Consider the following 18,388-nt stretch of genomic DNA (forward strand, 5'->3'; position numbering starts at 1 on the left):
ATGTAAGTCTTATATATGAACCAATAGCAATATTTATACAGCCTCACTAGAAGCTTTGTTAGCGCCCCTCTTTAAAAAAACAGTCATGGAAGAAAATAGATCTGTTTTCATTATTTTGCAATTCTATTTTTGTTCTTTTTATATATCATTTTTGCACCCCAATAGATATTATTTTTGGCTTTCGAATAAAAAAAATTGCACTCCAATAAATATTTTTTTGTTCTCCAATATACATTGTTATTACGCTTTGTTATATTATTTTTGTGCCTTGTTAAACCCTTTTTTTGTTCTAGCATTGCTTCAACTGGTATAGATTTCCAAAACTGTTCTCCACAGTAATTATGGAGAACTTTAATGCATGCATTTGCAGGAATACTATCAGTCCACTATAAGAGAAAAGGAATGATCAATTTGTAACAAGTCGAATTAATGATGCAAACTATAGGAAATACAACTAAAACAATCTAATCTAACCCTTTTTTGGTGTAGGAGTAGAAGAATTTGCCCAATTTTTAGGCACAAATATAGGAGAATAGCAATGATAAATCTTGCCCTTAATCTCCCCTATTATATCAAGCTGATTATTGTTCCATATTAGGTGTATGTTCATTACTTCAAGTATCACTATTGAGGTCAAGCTTACATAGTTGCTGATAATGAATTATTGGCACATTTTGAGCAAAAAGAGGCTGCTTCTAGGGTGGTAACTAGCCACAGAACAAGCTATTATGCTATTGTTCGTTCCCAGGTTGAGCGCTTCTCTCTTTTTATTTATGCAAATTATGACATTTTGGGAAGTCTCCCTAAGTGTGATGCGGGAATCCAGACGTGGACCCGTTGCTCAGTGTGCCTAAAGGTATATGGCTGCACCTCAAACGTACGTCTGGGGTTTTGCTGTTTCTCTCGTTCAGAGAGGGATTGCCTGGTATTTCGGGGCTGGACTGTACTGTGAAGTCAGGATCAGACTGATATGCTTCAGGAAAGTTCTTCTCTGTGAAAGGCACATTTTGAGCAAAAAGAGGCTGCTTCTTGGGTGGTAACTAGCCATAGAACAAGCTATTATGCTATTGTTCGTTCCCAGGTTGAGCGCTTCTCTCTTTTTATTAATGAATTATTGGCAGCCATTACCATGAAATATTTTGCTTTAACAGTTAACGTCCCTCAACAGTTTACATAGTACAGATTTTTTGGGTTACTAAATATTGGCAGTGGTTTTGTAATATTGTCTCCTGTTGGCATCAATGGAAACCAATAAACAATAATTTCCACCTAATTTGCACTGCATAAATTCTAGCTGCTGAAATTTGGCCTAAAATTGTGTCACAAGTATACAGTAAGGCACAAAGATGAGGCAAAACTGTGTGCAAAAATGTTAGCAAAAAATAAAATATTGCAGAATAAAAAAACATATTAAATCTCTATAATTTCACACATTATAGTACAAAAAGGGAAAATAAAGACGTAAAACTCTGAACTAACACTATTTAGCAAAGCTCTCAAATTGTGGCAAACGTGTCTCACACAAATATACAGTAAGACACATAAATTGCAATGTGGATTACATTTACTATCAGGAAACGAGTTTTAACAAAGGAGAGATACCTAGGTGTCACGAAAACCTCAGGCTTTAACTAAGAAGGGGTTAATTCTGTGTAGCTTAAACTCAAAACAGTTATTTGTTTTTCAAGAAGAATTGTGTGTTTTCTTTGAAGTGCCAGGAGCCTCCTAAATAGCCCCACCAAGTGTTATTGTGTATGCATTGAGTCATAAAGCCACTCAAGCCCTTAGTTTCAGAAAATACACAGGAAAGGGTTTATGGCTTAGGTTGTCAATAGAATGCATGATGCAAAACAGGGCCTCCATCACAAAAACTGACCAGGTCACTGAAAGGACATTGGTATATTATGTACTTATGTGTGTTAAAACTGTTATAACCTTAAATGAAGGTAATTATGACCACCTATGGCATATTTGATATCAAACCGATTCTCCCAATGAAACTAAGAGGTTCTCGATATGTAAATATAGAAATAGTTACCTAGCAGAAATTATAATGGATTGTATAATTTCAGGCAAGAACTTAGTCTATTGAAGGGCATAAAGACAGGGGGGTTCTTAGCCTGCCCAGGAGGGTGTGGTCAGGCAACCTAATCTCTGGAAAATGGTATAAGAATCTTATGTTTTTAACAATAAGGTGTTCATTCTACATGGGAGGCTGCTTGCTACAGCGTGAGTGACAACTTTTCTTCTTGCCCATCTCCCTGGGGGCAGACTCATAAGCTAGTGAAGTATTAGGTCTGTTATTTTTCTCCTATTTTATTTTAAAACACTGTTTGCTAATGTGTCATGTTATTTGTACCAACTTTTATTAATAATGCATTGTGCATAATATTTTTGGCATAATAAATCATTCTTTTATTAAGTTTGGCCTTTGTCTAATAATTGAACCACGTTACTGAAAGAGACTGGAATATTAGAACTGTATAATTTAGGTTATTTTCTGCTAAATTATATTTAGAGGGTTAATGTGTAAAGTCTGGGTTTTTTCTTAGGATTTTCCCTTTAATAAATTTTAAGTGGGGGCAGTATTGGAGCTATAGGATTATTGGTTTAGTGTGGGTGGCATTAAAAGGGAGTTTAGGGCATTTCTCTTATGTCTAGTACAGACTAGGGAGTGTGGTTAACCCTTGCACCCACTAAACTGAATCACAAGCTTGCCTGGTGTGGCTAGATTGTGACCTATTGGTGACAGAAAAGGGGGCTGATAACCCTTTCTGTACCAAATAAGTGACTGGCGCAGGGTTGGATAACCTTGGTTCGTCACACTAGGGAACAAGGCAACTTTTATACCTCCATGTACCTTTAACAGAATTTGTTTACACTGAGAGAAATATAATGTAAAGGGACACAAAACCCACATTTTTTCTTTCATGATTCAGACAGAACATGCAATTTTAAGCAACTTTCTAATTTACTCCTATTATACAATTTTCTTCATTCTCTTGCTATCTTTATTTGAAAAAGCAGGAATGTAAGTATAGAAGCCGGTCCATTTTTGATTCAGCATCTCCGTAGCGTTTGCTGATTGATGGCTACATTTAGCCACCAATCAGCAGGTGCTATCCAGGTGCTGAACCTTTTTCAAATAAAGATAAGCAAGAGAATTAAGAAAAATGTATATTAGGAGTCAATTAGAAAGTTTTTTAAAATGGCATGCTCTATCTGAATCATGAAAGAAAAAATTTGGATCCCTTTAAGTGACAATGTGGAGTACAATTGCTTACCGTGGAACCATTTCTACCAGGTTTTTGCATAGGGCCTGAATGTACCACGCTCCCTCTCTGACGTGGCGCAGTGAAGCATAACCATTCACTGTTGACATTCCTAGAAGGAAATCTGCATCATCTGGAATAGTTTGAGTGATATGATGATCATCAGCAATGGCATCAGTTTCTATGGGATATCCTTTCTGTGTGGGCTTTCCTTGGCACGCTTGTATGAAAAAAAGTTTTGGTTTCTTAACTAGAGATGGGCACCTTGTAGCAGTGAACAAAGACATCATTTCATGAATAAGTAGGATTTGATCATCTGATCCCATGATTGCGCCCGATTCCCCGTGCGTCAAGATACAGCAAATGAAGCAGTCTCTGTCAGTGTGGTCTTTGTTTCGGTATTCCACCAAAATGTTATGGATATTATCTTTATCCTGGTTGTGTAAAGTCTTTACTTCCAGTCCCAGCCAAGTCAGCACTCTCTCCAAGTCCTCTGAAGCACACCACAAAAAAAATATTTATTATATACATTTGTATTTTTCCCCCCAAAAAATGTTAAGAAACAGATTAAAACGGTATAAAATTATATTTACTTTCAAACACTTTATATATTTTGTAACCTTTGAACTATTCAACTATTTTCATAGGTCATAATGAAAATTAACAAAACTTAGAAAGGCTCCAATATACACATAGAAAGTTTTCGATTTGAATAACCGTAACCACTTGGCTGCAACACATAGAATTATTTTATTTCCCATCAATATTTTTAAGTAACTAGGGAAATTAAATGTAACAAAAAGAAAATTTATGCTTACCTGATAAATTTATTTCTTTTTTGACACGATGAGTCCACGGATCATCTTAATTACTAATGGGATATTCACCTCCCGGTCAGCAGGAGGAGGCAAAAAGCACCACAGCAGAGCTGTTAAATAGCTCCTCCCTTCCCTCCCACTCCAGTCATTCGACCAAAGTTAGGAAGAGAAAGGAAAAGCCAAGGTGCAGAGGTGTCGGAAGTTTACAATAACCCACAACCTGTCTATAAGAACAAGGCAGGCTGTGGACTCATCATGTAAAAAAAGAAATATATTTATCAGGTAAGCATACATTTTCTTTTCTTTTTTAAGACACAATGAGTCCACGGATCATCTTAATTACTAATGGGATTCAATACCCAAGCTAGAGTACACCGATGATACGGGAGGGACAAGACAGGGAACCTAAACAAAAGACACCACTGTTTTGAGAACCTTTCTCCCAAAAGCGGCCTAAGCCGAGGCAAAAGTGTCAAATTTGTAGAACTTTGAAAAAGTGTTAAGGGAGGACCAAGTTGCAGCCTTGTAAATCTGTTCCACAGAAGCTTCATTTTTGAACGCCCATGAGGAAGCAACAGCCCTCGTGAAATGAGCCGTAACTCTCCCGGGAGGCTGCTGTCCAGCAGTCTCATATGCAAAGAGCATGATACTCTTCAGCCAAAAAGAAAGAGAAGTAGCCATAGCTCTCTGTCCCTTTGCGTTTTCCTGAGAAAACCACAAACAAAGAAAAAGACTTACGACAGTCCTTAGTCGCCTGCAGGTAAAACTTTAAAGCATGGACCATGTCCAAATTGTGCAGAAGTCTTTCCTTCTGAGAAGAAGGATTAGGACACAGGAAAAGAACAACAATCACCTGATTAATGTTCCGATCAGAAACAACCCTAGCAAGAAATCCTAATTTAGTACGTAAAACTACCTTATCTGAATGGAAAATAAGATAAGGAGACTCATACTGTAACGCCGAGAGCTCTGACACTCTCCGAGCAGAAGAAATAGCAACAAGAAATGAAACCTTCCAAGATAACAACTTAATATCTAAGGAACGCATAGGCTCAAACGGAGCCCCCTGAAGAACTCTGAGAACTAAATTCAAATTCCATGGAGGAGCAACTAGCTTGAACACAGGCCTGACAAAAATATTGTACCTCTGGGACATCTGTCAGATGTTTGTGTAACAAAATAGATAGAGACAGAGATTTGACCCTTTAGGGAACTTGACGATAAACCTTTCTACAAACCCTCTTGGAGAAAAGACAAAATTCTAGGAATCCTAACTCTACTCCATGAGTAGTTCATGGATTCACACCAATAGAGATATTTACGCCATATCTGATGATAAATTTTTCTAGTGACAGGCTTATGAGCCTAAATCATGGTCTCAATGACCGAGTCAGAAAAAACCCTGCTTAGATAATATTAAGCGTTCAATCTCCAAGCAGTCAGTTTCAGAAAAAACAGATTTGGGTGAAGGAAGGGCCCTTGAATTAAAAGGTCCTTCCTCAATGGAAGTCTCCAAGGTGGCAGAGATGACATGTCCACCAGATCTGCATACCAAATCCTGGGAGGCGAAGCCGGTGCTATGAGGATCACCGATGCCCTCTCCTGCTTGATTCGAGCAATGATCCGAGGAAGAAAAGTCAACAGAGGAAAAAGGCTGGAGAACACTTCCGGATGGAGTTCCCACTCCCCCGGATGAGAGGTCTGCCTGCTCAGGAAATCCGCCTCCCAGTTGTCCACCCCTGGGATGTGGATCGCCAACCGGCAGCAAGAATGTGCCTCCGCCCACTGAATTATTTTGGATACCTCTGTCATCGCTATGGATGATTGATGTAAGTCACTGACGTTATTTTGTTTGACTGGAAACTGATAAACTGGACCAAGGCTAACTGAGGCCAGGCCAGAAGAACATTGTAGATCACTCTCAGCTCCAGAATGATTATAGGAAGAACAGACTCTGGCTGAGTCCAAACCCCCTGAGCCCTTAGGGAGCCCCAGACTGCTCCCCACCCTAGAAGGCTGGCGTCTGTTGTCACAATCACCCAAGAAGGTCTGCAAAAGCTGGTTCCCTGGGAGAGATGATCCAGAGACAACCACCATTGAAGATAATCCCTTGTCTCCTGCTCCAGTAGTATACGAGTAGACAAATCTGTATAATCTCCAATCCATTGCCTAAGCATGCTTAACTGCAGAGGTCTGAAATGGAACTGAGCAGACGGGATGATGTCCATTGCCACCACTGAGCCACTATAGGCCGAGGAGTAGACTGAAAGACTAAACAAGTATTGATAATCTGATTTCCTGACATTCTGTCAGAAAAATCTTCATTGATATGGAATCTATTATGGTTCCCAAGAAAGTTACTCTTGTGCTTGGGACAGAGGAACTCTTTTTCAAATTTACCTTCCACCCGTGAGATCGCGGGAAGGATAACACCATGTCCGTGTGAATTCTTGCTTGTTGTAAGGATGGCGCCTGGACTAGGATGTTGTCCAGATAGGGCGCCACTGCAATGCCCGTAACTGAAGCACCGCCAACAGTGATCCCAGAGCCTTTGTGAAAACTCTGAGAGCTGTGGCAAGACCGAAAGGAAGAGCCATGAACTGGAAGCGTTTGTCCAGAAAGGCAAACCTTAGAACTTGAGACGATTCTTGTGAATGGCACATGAAGGTACGTGTCCTTAAAATCCACTGTTGTCATAAATTGACCCTCTTGGATCAAGGGCAGAATCAAACGAATAGTTTCCATCTGGAAGGACGGTACACTAAGAAATTTGTTTAGACTCTTGAGATCTAAAAAGTGGTCTGAAAATTCCCTCTTTTTTGGGAACCACAAACCGATTGGGATAAAAAAAAAAAGACCCTGTACCTGTATTGGAACTGGAACAATCACTCCCAGGTCTGAGAGGTCTCCTACGCAGTGTAAGAATGCCTCTCCTTTTTGTCTGATCTTCAGATAATCTTGAAAGCAGAAACCTGCCTCCGGGAGGAAAACTTGAACTCTAACTTGTATCCCTGGGACACTATTATCTATTGCTCAGGAATCCTGAACATCTCAAACCCAAGCCTGAGCGGAGAAGGAAAGTCTGCCCCCTACAAGATCTGGTCCCGCATCGGTGGCATGACCTTCATGCTGTGTTTGATTCAACAGCAGGCTATTTGGATTTTTTGTTGTTGAAATTCTTTAAATTTCAAAAGAGATTATTTCCATCAAGCCAGGTCCCAACAAGGTCTACCCCTTGTAAGGAATCACTAAAAGCTTAGACTTAGAGCATACATCTGTAGAACAAGGCTCTAACCATAAGGCTAAGTGAGCTGGAACAGAGAAACCGGAAACTTATGCTCCCAGTTTTATAACCTGAAGGGAAGAATTTGAAATAAAGGAATTAGCAAATTTGAAAGCTTTTATTCTATCCTGGATTTTATCCAGGGGAGTTTCTGACTTAGTAGCATCAGACAACGCATTAACCCAATATGCTGTCGCACTAGTGATGGTAGCAAAATACACAGCTGGTTGCCATTGTAAGCCCTGGTGTACATACCTTTTCTAATTTTTGTCCATAGGACCTTTGAAAAATCCAACTATCCTCTAAGGGTATAGTAGTTATCTTAGTTAAGCTGGAAACTACTCCTTACACCCTAGGGAATGTTTTCCCCGCTTCCTTAGCCGAGTCGGCTATGAGAAACATCTTTTTAAATATAGGGAATGCGGTCCATTCCTTATAACTTACTATACGCACTAGGATAGATTACACCGGTAGTGTCAGAGTCACCCAGGGTAGCTAAAACCTCCTAAAGTAACAAATGGAGGTGTTCAAGCTAAAAAACTGAAAGAAAAACAGCCTCAGGATCAAATAAAGATATTATTAATCTAAGTCTGAGAATTCTCTCTCAGATAATCCCAAAGTATCTTCCTTTTTCGGGTAACAGGGAAGAACCATTTGGAATGGCAACTACTGAATCAATCACCGTAAATGATTGAAAATAATTCCTCTAGTAATGTTTTCTACCACGTGGGAAAAACATATAATGCATGAAATGCAGAGTCACTCCGAGTGGAGTGTGAGAGGAAGCGCAGGGCACTGCATGTGGGCCATAACATTTTGTGGGACACTATAGGAGAAATTTGTGGCATAGATTGACCATTGTCAACAGACTCCTAAACAGCAAATGCCTTAGAAGGAGTAGGTTCAGAAAAAGAGTGACATTTTTTAATAAAAATTGACACATAAAAAAAAAACATTACTGTCTCTTTAAATATTTAAAAGTAACTTCTTATTTCTGTGTGCAGAAACAAGCAAATTAGCATGTCACCATAGACATCGCCATGACATTAAGGAAACAATGTTTTGTGCAGCAATTCCAGATGAAAATAGCAAGGAACCACAGAGCACTGCATGTGAGATAGAAAACTTAATGCACACTTGTGTAATCAACCTGCCTCACATATAGCAGAATAATGAAATAAAAAACTTAACCAATTGCAAATAAAATCAACATATGGCATGTGGTACTGTCCCTTTAAATGTTAAAAAGAACCACATCTTTAATTTTTATTAGGTCAAACATTGAAGATGTATGAGGAACTTGTCAGTACTCCATCTATACCTTCCGCTTGACCCAGCTGAAGCGTCAGACAACCTGCGTACACCAAAGCTGAACTCATTATAGCGCTGACTGAAGCGCAATCATTTAGACAAAAAATTCCTCAGTGTCTTCCGATAACCAGAAGTGACAAGAAGGAAGAGTCTCTCTGTACGGTGCCATCCTCCACTCCTAACGCATATCCAGAACTGTCAGAAGGGAGGAGAGAAAGCCTTGGCGCCATTTAACAACTCCGCCCCTCGTTGGCATCATCCAAGTTATCTCCCGGTCGTCATTTCTGAGTAAAGGCGTCGGGAGTAAAAGGCTAGAATTTAAGTTCAAAATAGAGCACTATCTCAAGTAAAAGATGCAACACTGCTATTATCGCGGTAACTCTGCACACACTGTACCTACACCGGTAGTCTATGCATGAATAAAAAGGCAAACATGTAATCTCCCGGTCGCCAGTGTCACCCCGGGGATCAATCAGACAGACTGACCAGCAACATGTGTCTAAGTTGCTCAGTCCTATAGTGTCAGGTTTATTTATGTTACAGTCTGTGCCCACCAGTATTAGGGGTCCATGTCTAAGCCGCAATGCAAGCCCAAATATAAAAGTCTGTAAGCAGATATACTGTCTCTTTCACCCAGGCAGTCTTATTATTAGCCAGGGGAATGAAAGATAAGCCAATACCGGCGTCCTAACTGCCTAAATATCCCCTGCTAAAACTAGGGGAGTCTGAATCCAAATTAAATGAGGTCAAATGTAAATTTAAGAAAGTGCTCAAACTTTCTCTGAGATCCCAGAAAAAAAGTTAGCACTTACCTCATGTTCTGCCTGGAAGTAAGGCAGTTCCCAGGTTTAAGAGGTCCTCTCCCTCCCATGGACCTGGAAAGAAACGAAAGTCCTGAGTAAAATGCTTCAGGTTTTCTTATTCAGGGCAGCATCAGTATGGGAGGCGCAGTGAGAATTATGTCCCACCAGTTCCCATTGCTCTAAAGCCACCAAAGCTCTCCTGTAGAGACTGATATGGACTACGGCTACACCCTAGAACAAAGCAGCACACTCTGGCCTAGATTTGGAGTTTGGCGTTAGCCGTGAAAACCAGCGTTAGAGGCTCCTAACGCTGGTTTTAGGCTACCGCCGGTATTTGGAGTCACTCAAAATAGGGTCTAACGCTCACTTTTCAGCCGCGACTTTTCCATACCGCAGATCCCTTTACGTCAATTGCGTATCCTATCTTTTCAATGGGATCTTTCTAACTCCGGTATTTAGAGTCGTTTCTGAAGTGAGCGTTAGACATCTAACGACAAAACTCCAGCCGCAGGAAAAAAGTCAGTAGTTAAGAGCTTTCTGGGCTAACGCCGGTTTCTAAAGCTCTTAACTACTGTACTCTAAAGTACACTAACACCCATAAACTACCTATGTACCCCTAAACCGAGGTCCCCCCACATCGCCGACACTCGAATAAATTTTTTTAACCCCTAATCTGCCGACCGCCACCTACGTTATCCTTATGTACCCCTAATCTGCTGCCCCTAACACCACCGACCCCTATATTATATTTATTAACCCCTAATCTGCCCCCCACAACGTCGCCTCCACCTGCCTACACTTATTAACCCCTAATCTGCCGACCGCAAAGCGCCGCCACCTACGTTATCCTTATGTACCCCTAATCTGCTGCCCCTAACACCGCCGACCCCTATATTATATTTATTAACCCCTAATCTGCCCCCCACAACGTCGCCTACACTTATTAACCCCTAATCTGCCGAGCGGACCTGAGCGCTACTATAATAAAGTTATTAACCCCTAATCCGCCTCACTAACCCTATAATAAATAGTATTAACCCCTAATCTGCCCTCCCTAACATCGCCGACACCTAACTTCAATTATTAACCCCTAATCTGCCGACCGGAGCTCACCGCTATTCTAATAAATGGATTAACCCCTAAAGCTAAGTCTAACCCTAACACTAACACCCCCCTAAGTTAAATATAATTTAAATCTAACGAAATAAATTAACTCTTATTAAATAAATTATTCCTATTTAAAGCTAAATACTTACCTGTAAAATAAATCCTAATATAGCTACAATATAAATTATATTTATATTATAGCTATTTTAGGATTTATATTTATTTTACAGGTAACTTTGTATTTATTTTAACCAGGTACAATAGCTATTAAATAGTTAAGAACTATTTAATAGCTAAAATAGTTCAAATAATTACAAATTTACCTGTAAAAGAAATCCTAACCTAAGTTACAATTAAAACTAACACTATACTATCAATAAATTAATTAAATAAACTACCTACAATTACCTACAATTAACCTAACACTACACTATCAATAAATTAATTAAATACAATTCCTACAAATAAATACAATTAAATAAACTTGCTAAAGTACAAAAAATAAAAAAGAACTAAGTTACAAAAAATAAAAAAATATCTACAAACATAAGAAAAATATTACAACAATTTTAAACTAATTACACCTACTCTAAGCCCCCTAATAAAACAACAAAGCCCCCCAAAATAAAAAATGCCATACCCTATTCTAAATTACTAAAGTTAAAAGCTCTTTTACCTTACCAGCCCTGAACAGGGCCCTTTGCGGGGCATGCCCCAAGAAGTTCAGCTCTTTTGCCTGTAAAAAAAAAACATACAATACCCCCCCCCAACATTACAACCCACCACCCACATACCCCTAATCTAACCCAAACCCCCCTTAAATAAACCTAACACTAAGCCCCTGAAGATCATCCTACCTTGTCTTCACCTCACCAGGTATCACTGATCCGTCCTGGCTCCAAAATCTTCATCCAACCCAAGCGGGGGTTGGCGATCCATCATCCGGTGCCTGAAGAGGTCCAGAAGAGGCTCCAAAGTCTACATCCTATCCGGGAAGAAGAGGCGATCTGGACCGGCAACCATCTTGATCCAAGCGGCATCTTCTATCTTCATCCGATGACGACCGGCTCCATCCTGAAGACCTCCACCGCGGACCCATCTTCTTCCGGCGACGTCCAACTGCAGAATGACGGTTCCTTTAAGGGACGTCATCCAAGATGGCGTCCCTCGAATTCCGATTGGCTGATAGGATTCTATCAGCCAATCGGAATTAAGGTAGGAATATTCTGATTGGCTGATGGAATCAGCCAATCAGAATCAAGTTCAATCCAATTGGCTGATCCAATCAGCCAATCAGATTGAGCTCGCATTCTATTGGCTGATCGGAACAGCCAATAGAATGCGAGCTCAATCTGATTGGCTGATTGGATCAGCCAATCGGATTGAACTTGATTCTGATTGGCTGATTCCATCAGCCAATCAGAATATTCCTACCTTAATTCCGATTGGCTGATAGAATCCTATCAGCCAATCGGAATTCGAGGGACGCCATCTTGGATGACGTCCCTTAAAGGAACCGTCATTCTGCAGTTGGACGTCGCCGGAAGAAGATGGGTCCGCGGTGGAGGTCTTCAGGATGGAGCCGGTCGTCATCGGATGAAGATAGAAGATGCCGCTTGGATCAAGATGGTTGCCGGTCCGGATCGCCTCTTCTTCCCGGATAGGATGAAGACTTTGGAGCCTCTTCTGGACCTCTTCAGGCACCGGATGATGGATCGCCAACCCCCGCTTGGGTTGGATGAAGATTTTGGAGCCAGGACGGATCGGTGATACCTGGTGAGGTGAAGACAAGGTAGGATGATCTTCAGGGGCTTAGTGTTAGGTTTATTTAAGGGGGGTTTGGGTTAGATTAGGGGTATGTGGGTGGTGGGTTGTAATGTTGGGGGGGGTATTGTATGTTTTTTTTTTACAGGCAAAAGAGCTGAACTTCTTGGGGCATGCCCCGCAAAGGGCCCTGTTCAGGGCTGGTAAGGTAAAAGAGCTTTTAACTTTAGTAATTTAGAATAGGGTAGGGCATTTTTTATTTTGGGGGGCTTTGTTGCTTTATTAGGGGGCTTAGAGTAGGTGTAATTAGTTTAAAATTGTTGTAATATTTTTCTTATGTTTATAGATATTTTTTATTTTTTGTAACTTAGTTCTTTTTTATTTTTTGTACTTTAGCAAGTTTATTTAATTGTATTTATTTGTAGGAATTGTATTTAATTAATTTATTGATAGTGTAGTGTTAGGTTAATTGTAGGTAATTGTAGGTAGTTTATTTAATTAATTTATTGATAGTATAGTGTTAGTTTTAATTGTAACTTAGGTTAGGATTTCTTTTACAGGTAAATTTGTAATTATTTGAACTATTTTAGCTATTAAATAGTTCTTAACTATTTAATAGCTATTGTACCTGGTTAAAATAAATACAAAGTTACCTGTAAAATAAATATAAATCCTAAAATAGCTATAATATAAATATAATTTATATTGTAGCTATATTAGGATTTATTTTACAGGTAAGTATTTAGCTTTAAATAGGAATAATTTATTTAATAAGAGTTAATTTATTTCGTTAGATTTAAATTATATTTAACTTAGGGGGGTGTTAGGGTTAGACTTAGCTTTAGGGGTTTATCCATTTATTAGAATAGCGGTGAGCTCCGGTCGGCAGATTAGGGGTTAATAATTGAAGTTAGGTGTCGGCGATGTTAGGGAGGGCAGATTAGGGGTTCATACTATTTATTATAGGGTTATTGAGGTGGGAGTGAGGCGGATTAGGGGTTAATAACTTTATTATAGTAGCGCTCAGGTCCGCTCGGCAGATTAGGGGTTAATAAGTGTAGGCAGGTGGAGGCGACGTTGAGGGGGGCAGATTAGGGGTTAATAAATATAATATAGGGGTCGGCGATGTTAGGGAACCAGATTAGGGGTACATAGGGATAATGTAAGTAGCGGCGGTTTACGGAGCGGAAGATTAGGGGTTAATAATAATATGCAGGGGTCAGCGATAGCGGGGGCGGCAGATTAGGGGTTAATAAGTGTAAGGTTAGGGGTGTTTAGACTCGGGGTACATGTTAGAGTGTTAAGTGCAGACGTAGGAAGGGTTACCGCATAGCAAACAATGGGGCTGCGTTAGGAGCTGAACGCGGCTTTTTTGCAGGTGTTAGGTTTTTTTTTCAGCTCAAACAGCCCCATTGTTTCCTATGGGGGAATCGTGCACGAGCACGTTTTTGAGGCTGGCCGTGTCCGTAAGCAACTCTGGTATCGAGAGTTGAAGCTGCGTTAAAAATGCTCTACGCTCCTTTTTTGGAGCCTAACGCAGCCTTTATGTGGACTCTCAATACCAGAGTTATTTTTATGGTGCGGCCAGAAAAAAGCCGGCGTTAGTTTTTCGGGTCGTTACCGACAAAACTCCAAATCTAGCCGTCTGGCACTACTTTAAAAATAATAAACTCTTGATTAAGGAATCTTATCTAACACCTCACTTTACCTCTTCCTATCACTAACGTAGGAAAAGAGAATGACTGGAGTGGGAGGGAAGGGAGGAGCTATTTAACAGCTCTGCTGTGGTGCTCTTTGCCTCCTCTTGCTGACCAGAAGGGGGGATATCCCATTAGTAATTAAGATGATCCGTTGACTCATTGTGTCTTAAAAAAGAAAGTGTTTTTCATGTCAGTTTTTATTTAAAGAAAAATTAAGCGCTTTTGGGTAAGTTAGTGCATCCATTGTTCTAATTTTGCTTGGATGCAGCATACTGGGGTTCACCACCACATAATTTTATTATTTTTAGGTTTTGATGTTTTATTAATATATATTTCACAATTAAAAAAAAACAAAAAAAAACAACTGATAGCCCTGCTTATATTTTGCCTAACTTCCATTTCTTTAAACGTGTGGTTTCTGTTAAAGGTACATTGAACCTTTAAGCAGCACTTAAAAGGGACAGGAAACCCCAAAATGTTCTTTCATGATTCAGATAGAACATATCATTTTAAACAACTTTCCAATTTACTTCTATTGTCAAATTTTCTTTATTCTCTTGTTATCCTTTGCTGAAGGAACAGCATTGCACTACTGACAGCTAGATAAACACATCTAGTTGGTTAATCACAAGAGAAAAATCTGTGCAGGCACCAATCAGCAGCTAGCTCTCTCTAGTGTAGGATATGTGCGTATTCATTTTCAACAAGGGATACCAAGAGAACAAAGCACAGTTAAAAATAGAAGTGAATTTAAAAGTGTCTTAAAATGACCTGCTCTATCTGAATCATGCAAGTTTAATTTTGACTTTCCTATCCCATTAAACATGTTGATTATTTGTGGCAATACATTATTACTTAAACGGAAACTAATACAGAAGTATTTGCTGTGTAGTATTTGGTTGATGGATACAAATGCTCATAGTTCCTATCAGCCAATGGTCATTAGCAGGAAGTTCCTATCAGCCAATGGTGATTAGCAGGAAGTTCATATCAGCAATAGCCTTATGGTATTGTTTCACAGTAGCTGTCATTTCTCAAAAAACACAAAAACTCTGTGGCATCTTTTTTACTTTCTTGTGAAAACTTGGAGAAGGGGGCAAGAACTTTTTGTTTATTGCATGTTTCTTATTTGAATTAAGTATAGTGGTGAAAAAATAAAGGTGTCATACAGCAGCTGCATTAATCCTTTGAGCATCTGAGGGTTGTTCACTGGTTGTACCTTGCATTACTTTCTTTCATTAGAAAATGTATTTAATAATGAAACTACACAATTCATAATGCCAAAGCATGTGTTTGTAAACCCCAAACTTACTGTTATTATCTCATTTTCTTAGTTCTATTAGTATCTTTTGTTGAAGAGCATATCTGGGTATGCTCAGGAGAAGCAGTGCACTACTGGGAGATAGCTGCTGATTAGTGGTTGCACACATATAGCTCATGTTGTTGGCTCACCAGTTGTGTTCCGCTAGCCAGTAGTGCATTGCTGCTCCTTCAACAAAGGATACCAGAAGAATTAGGCAAATTTGTTAAGAGAAGTAAAAGTTGTTTAAAACTGTATTCTCTGTCTGAATCATAAAATTAAAAATGGGGCTTAATGTCTCTTTACTATAATAATTCTACATGTCTATAAAATATATCTACAAACATTCCGCCATATTACGAGTTTTGCGTTATGGCTCATAACGATGCTTTTTCACTACCGCTGCTATTACGAGACTTGCAGGTATAGCTGTACCGCACACTTTTATGGCCGTAACGCAACGTAACTACTGCACCTTTCAAAAAATCCTTTTTCAATGGAACTTCCATAGCGCCCATATTACGAGTTTTGCCTGGGAGGCCAAAAAGTGAGCGGTACAGCCTATACCGTCAAGATTCGTACCACCATCTAAAGTCAGTAGTTATGGGTTTTACATTACAAATCTGTAGCATAAAATTACCTATTAACCCCTAAACTGAGGCCCTCCCGCATCGGAAATACTATAATAAAAATATTAACCCCTAATCTGCCACTCTGGACATAGCCACCACTATAACATATTAACCCCTAAACCGCCGCACTCCTGCATCGCAAACACTAGTTAAATATTAACCCCTAATCTGCCGCCCCCAACATCACCGCCGCCACTATACTAAAGTTATTAACCCCTAAACCTAACCCTAAGTCTAACCCTAACACCCCTAACTTTAATATAATTAAAATAAATCTAAATAAAAATGGCTATCATTACCTAAATAATTTAAAACTAAATACTTACCTATAAAATAAACCCAATCAGCCAATAGAATGCAAGATCAATCCTATTGGCTGATTGGATCAGCCAATAGGATTAAAGCTCAATCCTATTGGCCGATTGCATCAGCCACTAGGATTTTTTACCCTTTAATTCCGATTGGCTGATAGAATTCTATCAGCCAATTGGAATTCAAGGGACGCCATCTTGGATAACATCATTTAAAGGAATCTTCATTCTTCAAGAGGAATCGAAAGAAGAGGCTGCTCCACGCCAAATGTCTTGAAGATGGAGCCGCTCCGCGTCGGAAGGATGAAGAAAAAAGATGCCGTCTGGATGAAGACTTCTGCCCACCTGGAGGAAGACTTCTTGCCGCTTGGATGAAGACTTCTCCCGGCTTCGTTGAGGACTTCTTGCCGCTTGGATGAAGACTTCTCCCGGCTTGATGAGGATGGATGTCCGGTTTTCAAAAACTGTAAGTGGATCTTTGGGGGTTAGTGTTAGGTTTTATTAAGGGTTTATTGAGTGGGTTTTATTTTTAGATTAGGGGTTTGGGCAACGAAAAAAGAGCTAAATGCCCTTTTAAGGGCAATGCTCATCCAAATGCCCTTTTCAGGGTAATGGGGAGCTTAGGTTTTCTAGATAGGATTTTATTTGCGGGGGTTTGGTTGTGTGGGTGGTGGGTTTTGTTTGTATTTTTTTTACAGGTAAAAGAGCCGATTTCTTTGGGGCAATACCCCGCAAAAGGCCCTTTTAAGGGCTATTGGCAGTTTAGTTTAGGCTAGGGTTTTTTATTTGGGGGGGGGGGGTTATTTTGATAGGGCTATTAGATTAGGTGTAATTAGTTTAAATATTTGATCATTTCTTTTTTATTTTGTGTAATTTAGTGTTTATTTTTTTTTAGTAATTTAGTTAATTTTAGTGTAATGTTAGGTGTTAGTGTAACTCAGGTTAGGTTTTATTTTACAGGTAAATTTGTATTTATCTTAACTAGGTAGCTAGTAAATAGTTAATAACTATTTACTACCTAGTCTACCTAGTTAAAATAAATACAAACTTAGCTGTGAAATAAAAATAAAACCTAAGATAGCTACAATGTAACTATTAGTTATATTGTAGCTAGCTTAGGGTTTATTTTACAGGTAAATATTTAGTTTTAAATAGGAATTAGTTAGGTAATGATAGTAAGTTTTATTTAGATTTAGGGTTAGGGTTAGACTTAGGCCACAGGTTTAGGGGTTAATAACTTTAGTATAGTGGCAGCAGCGACGTTGGGGGCAGCAGATTAGGGGTTAATAAGTGTAATGTAGGTGGCGGCGATGTTAGGGGCGGCAGATTAGGGGTTAATAACTGTAATGTAGGTGTCGGTGATGTCGGGGGCGGCAGATTAGGGGTGTTTAGACTCAGGATTTATGTTAGGGTGTTAGGTTAAAACATAACTTTTCTTTCCCCATAGGAATCAATAGGGCTGTGTTACAGAGCTTTACACGTAAAACCAGCTCAAAGCAGTGCTGGTATTTGTGTGCGGTATGGAGCTCAACGCAACCATATTGCCCGCTAACGCAGGTTTTTGGAAAACCTGTAATAGCAGCGCTATTAAAGGTGAGTGGTGGAAATAACTTGCAAGCTATTACTGAGCCGCTCATAACGCAAAACTCGTAATCTGGCCGATTGGTTGTAATCTCTGAACAATCACCCTGAACATACAACTTACCAGCATCTTTTTGTGTACCTTCTCTTATTTTGTTCTTGACGAAATTTACATTATTTATTATCAGACAGTAACCTCTGTGTTTTTGGTTCATTGGGTAAAAATTGTTCTGAAAAGGGAAACAAAAATGTATCAAGTGGTTGATTAAGCAAATAATACAACAGTAAATAATAGCATATTCATTAATTGGGCCACACACCCACTCACACTGAAAACAGGCCTGACACTATAATCAACACTTATACGCAACACCACCAATGCAAAGTCCCCCTCATAGACCATGCATTCCTCATCCGTACTTTCCTCTAAGACTCCCTTAGTTGTAATATAAAATAAAATAATGAAATGAATGTCATTAGCCAATCAGGATGTTGGTAGACCACCC

General features: G+C 39.4%; 1 protein-coding gene across 1 annotated transcript in view; it reads right to left on the minus strand.

The window, feature by feature from the left end:
* The window catches only part of LOC128645606 (caspase-10), a 212,994-nt gene that overhangs the window by 36,517 nt on the left and 158,089 nt on the right, over positions 1 to 18,388 (minus strand). The window contains exons 9-10 of the mRNA XM_053698702.1: positions 18,007 to 18,112; positions 3,285 to 3,765 (exon numbers count right to left, since the gene is read on the minus strand). Of these exons, the coding sequence (XP_053554677.1) occupies positions 3,285 to 3,765; positions 18,007 to 18,112 (587 nt within the window). The remainder of the gene's footprint in view (positions 1 to 3,284; positions 3,766 to 18,006; positions 18,113 to 18,388) is intronic.

This window comes from Bombina bombina, chromosome 1 (assembly GCF_027579735.1).
Source record: "Bombina bombina isolate aBomBom1 chromosome 1, aBomBom1.pri, whole genome shotgun sequence".
Lineage (NCBI taxonomy): Eukaryota > Metazoa > Chordata > Amphibia > Anura > Bombinatoridae > Bombina > Bombina bombina.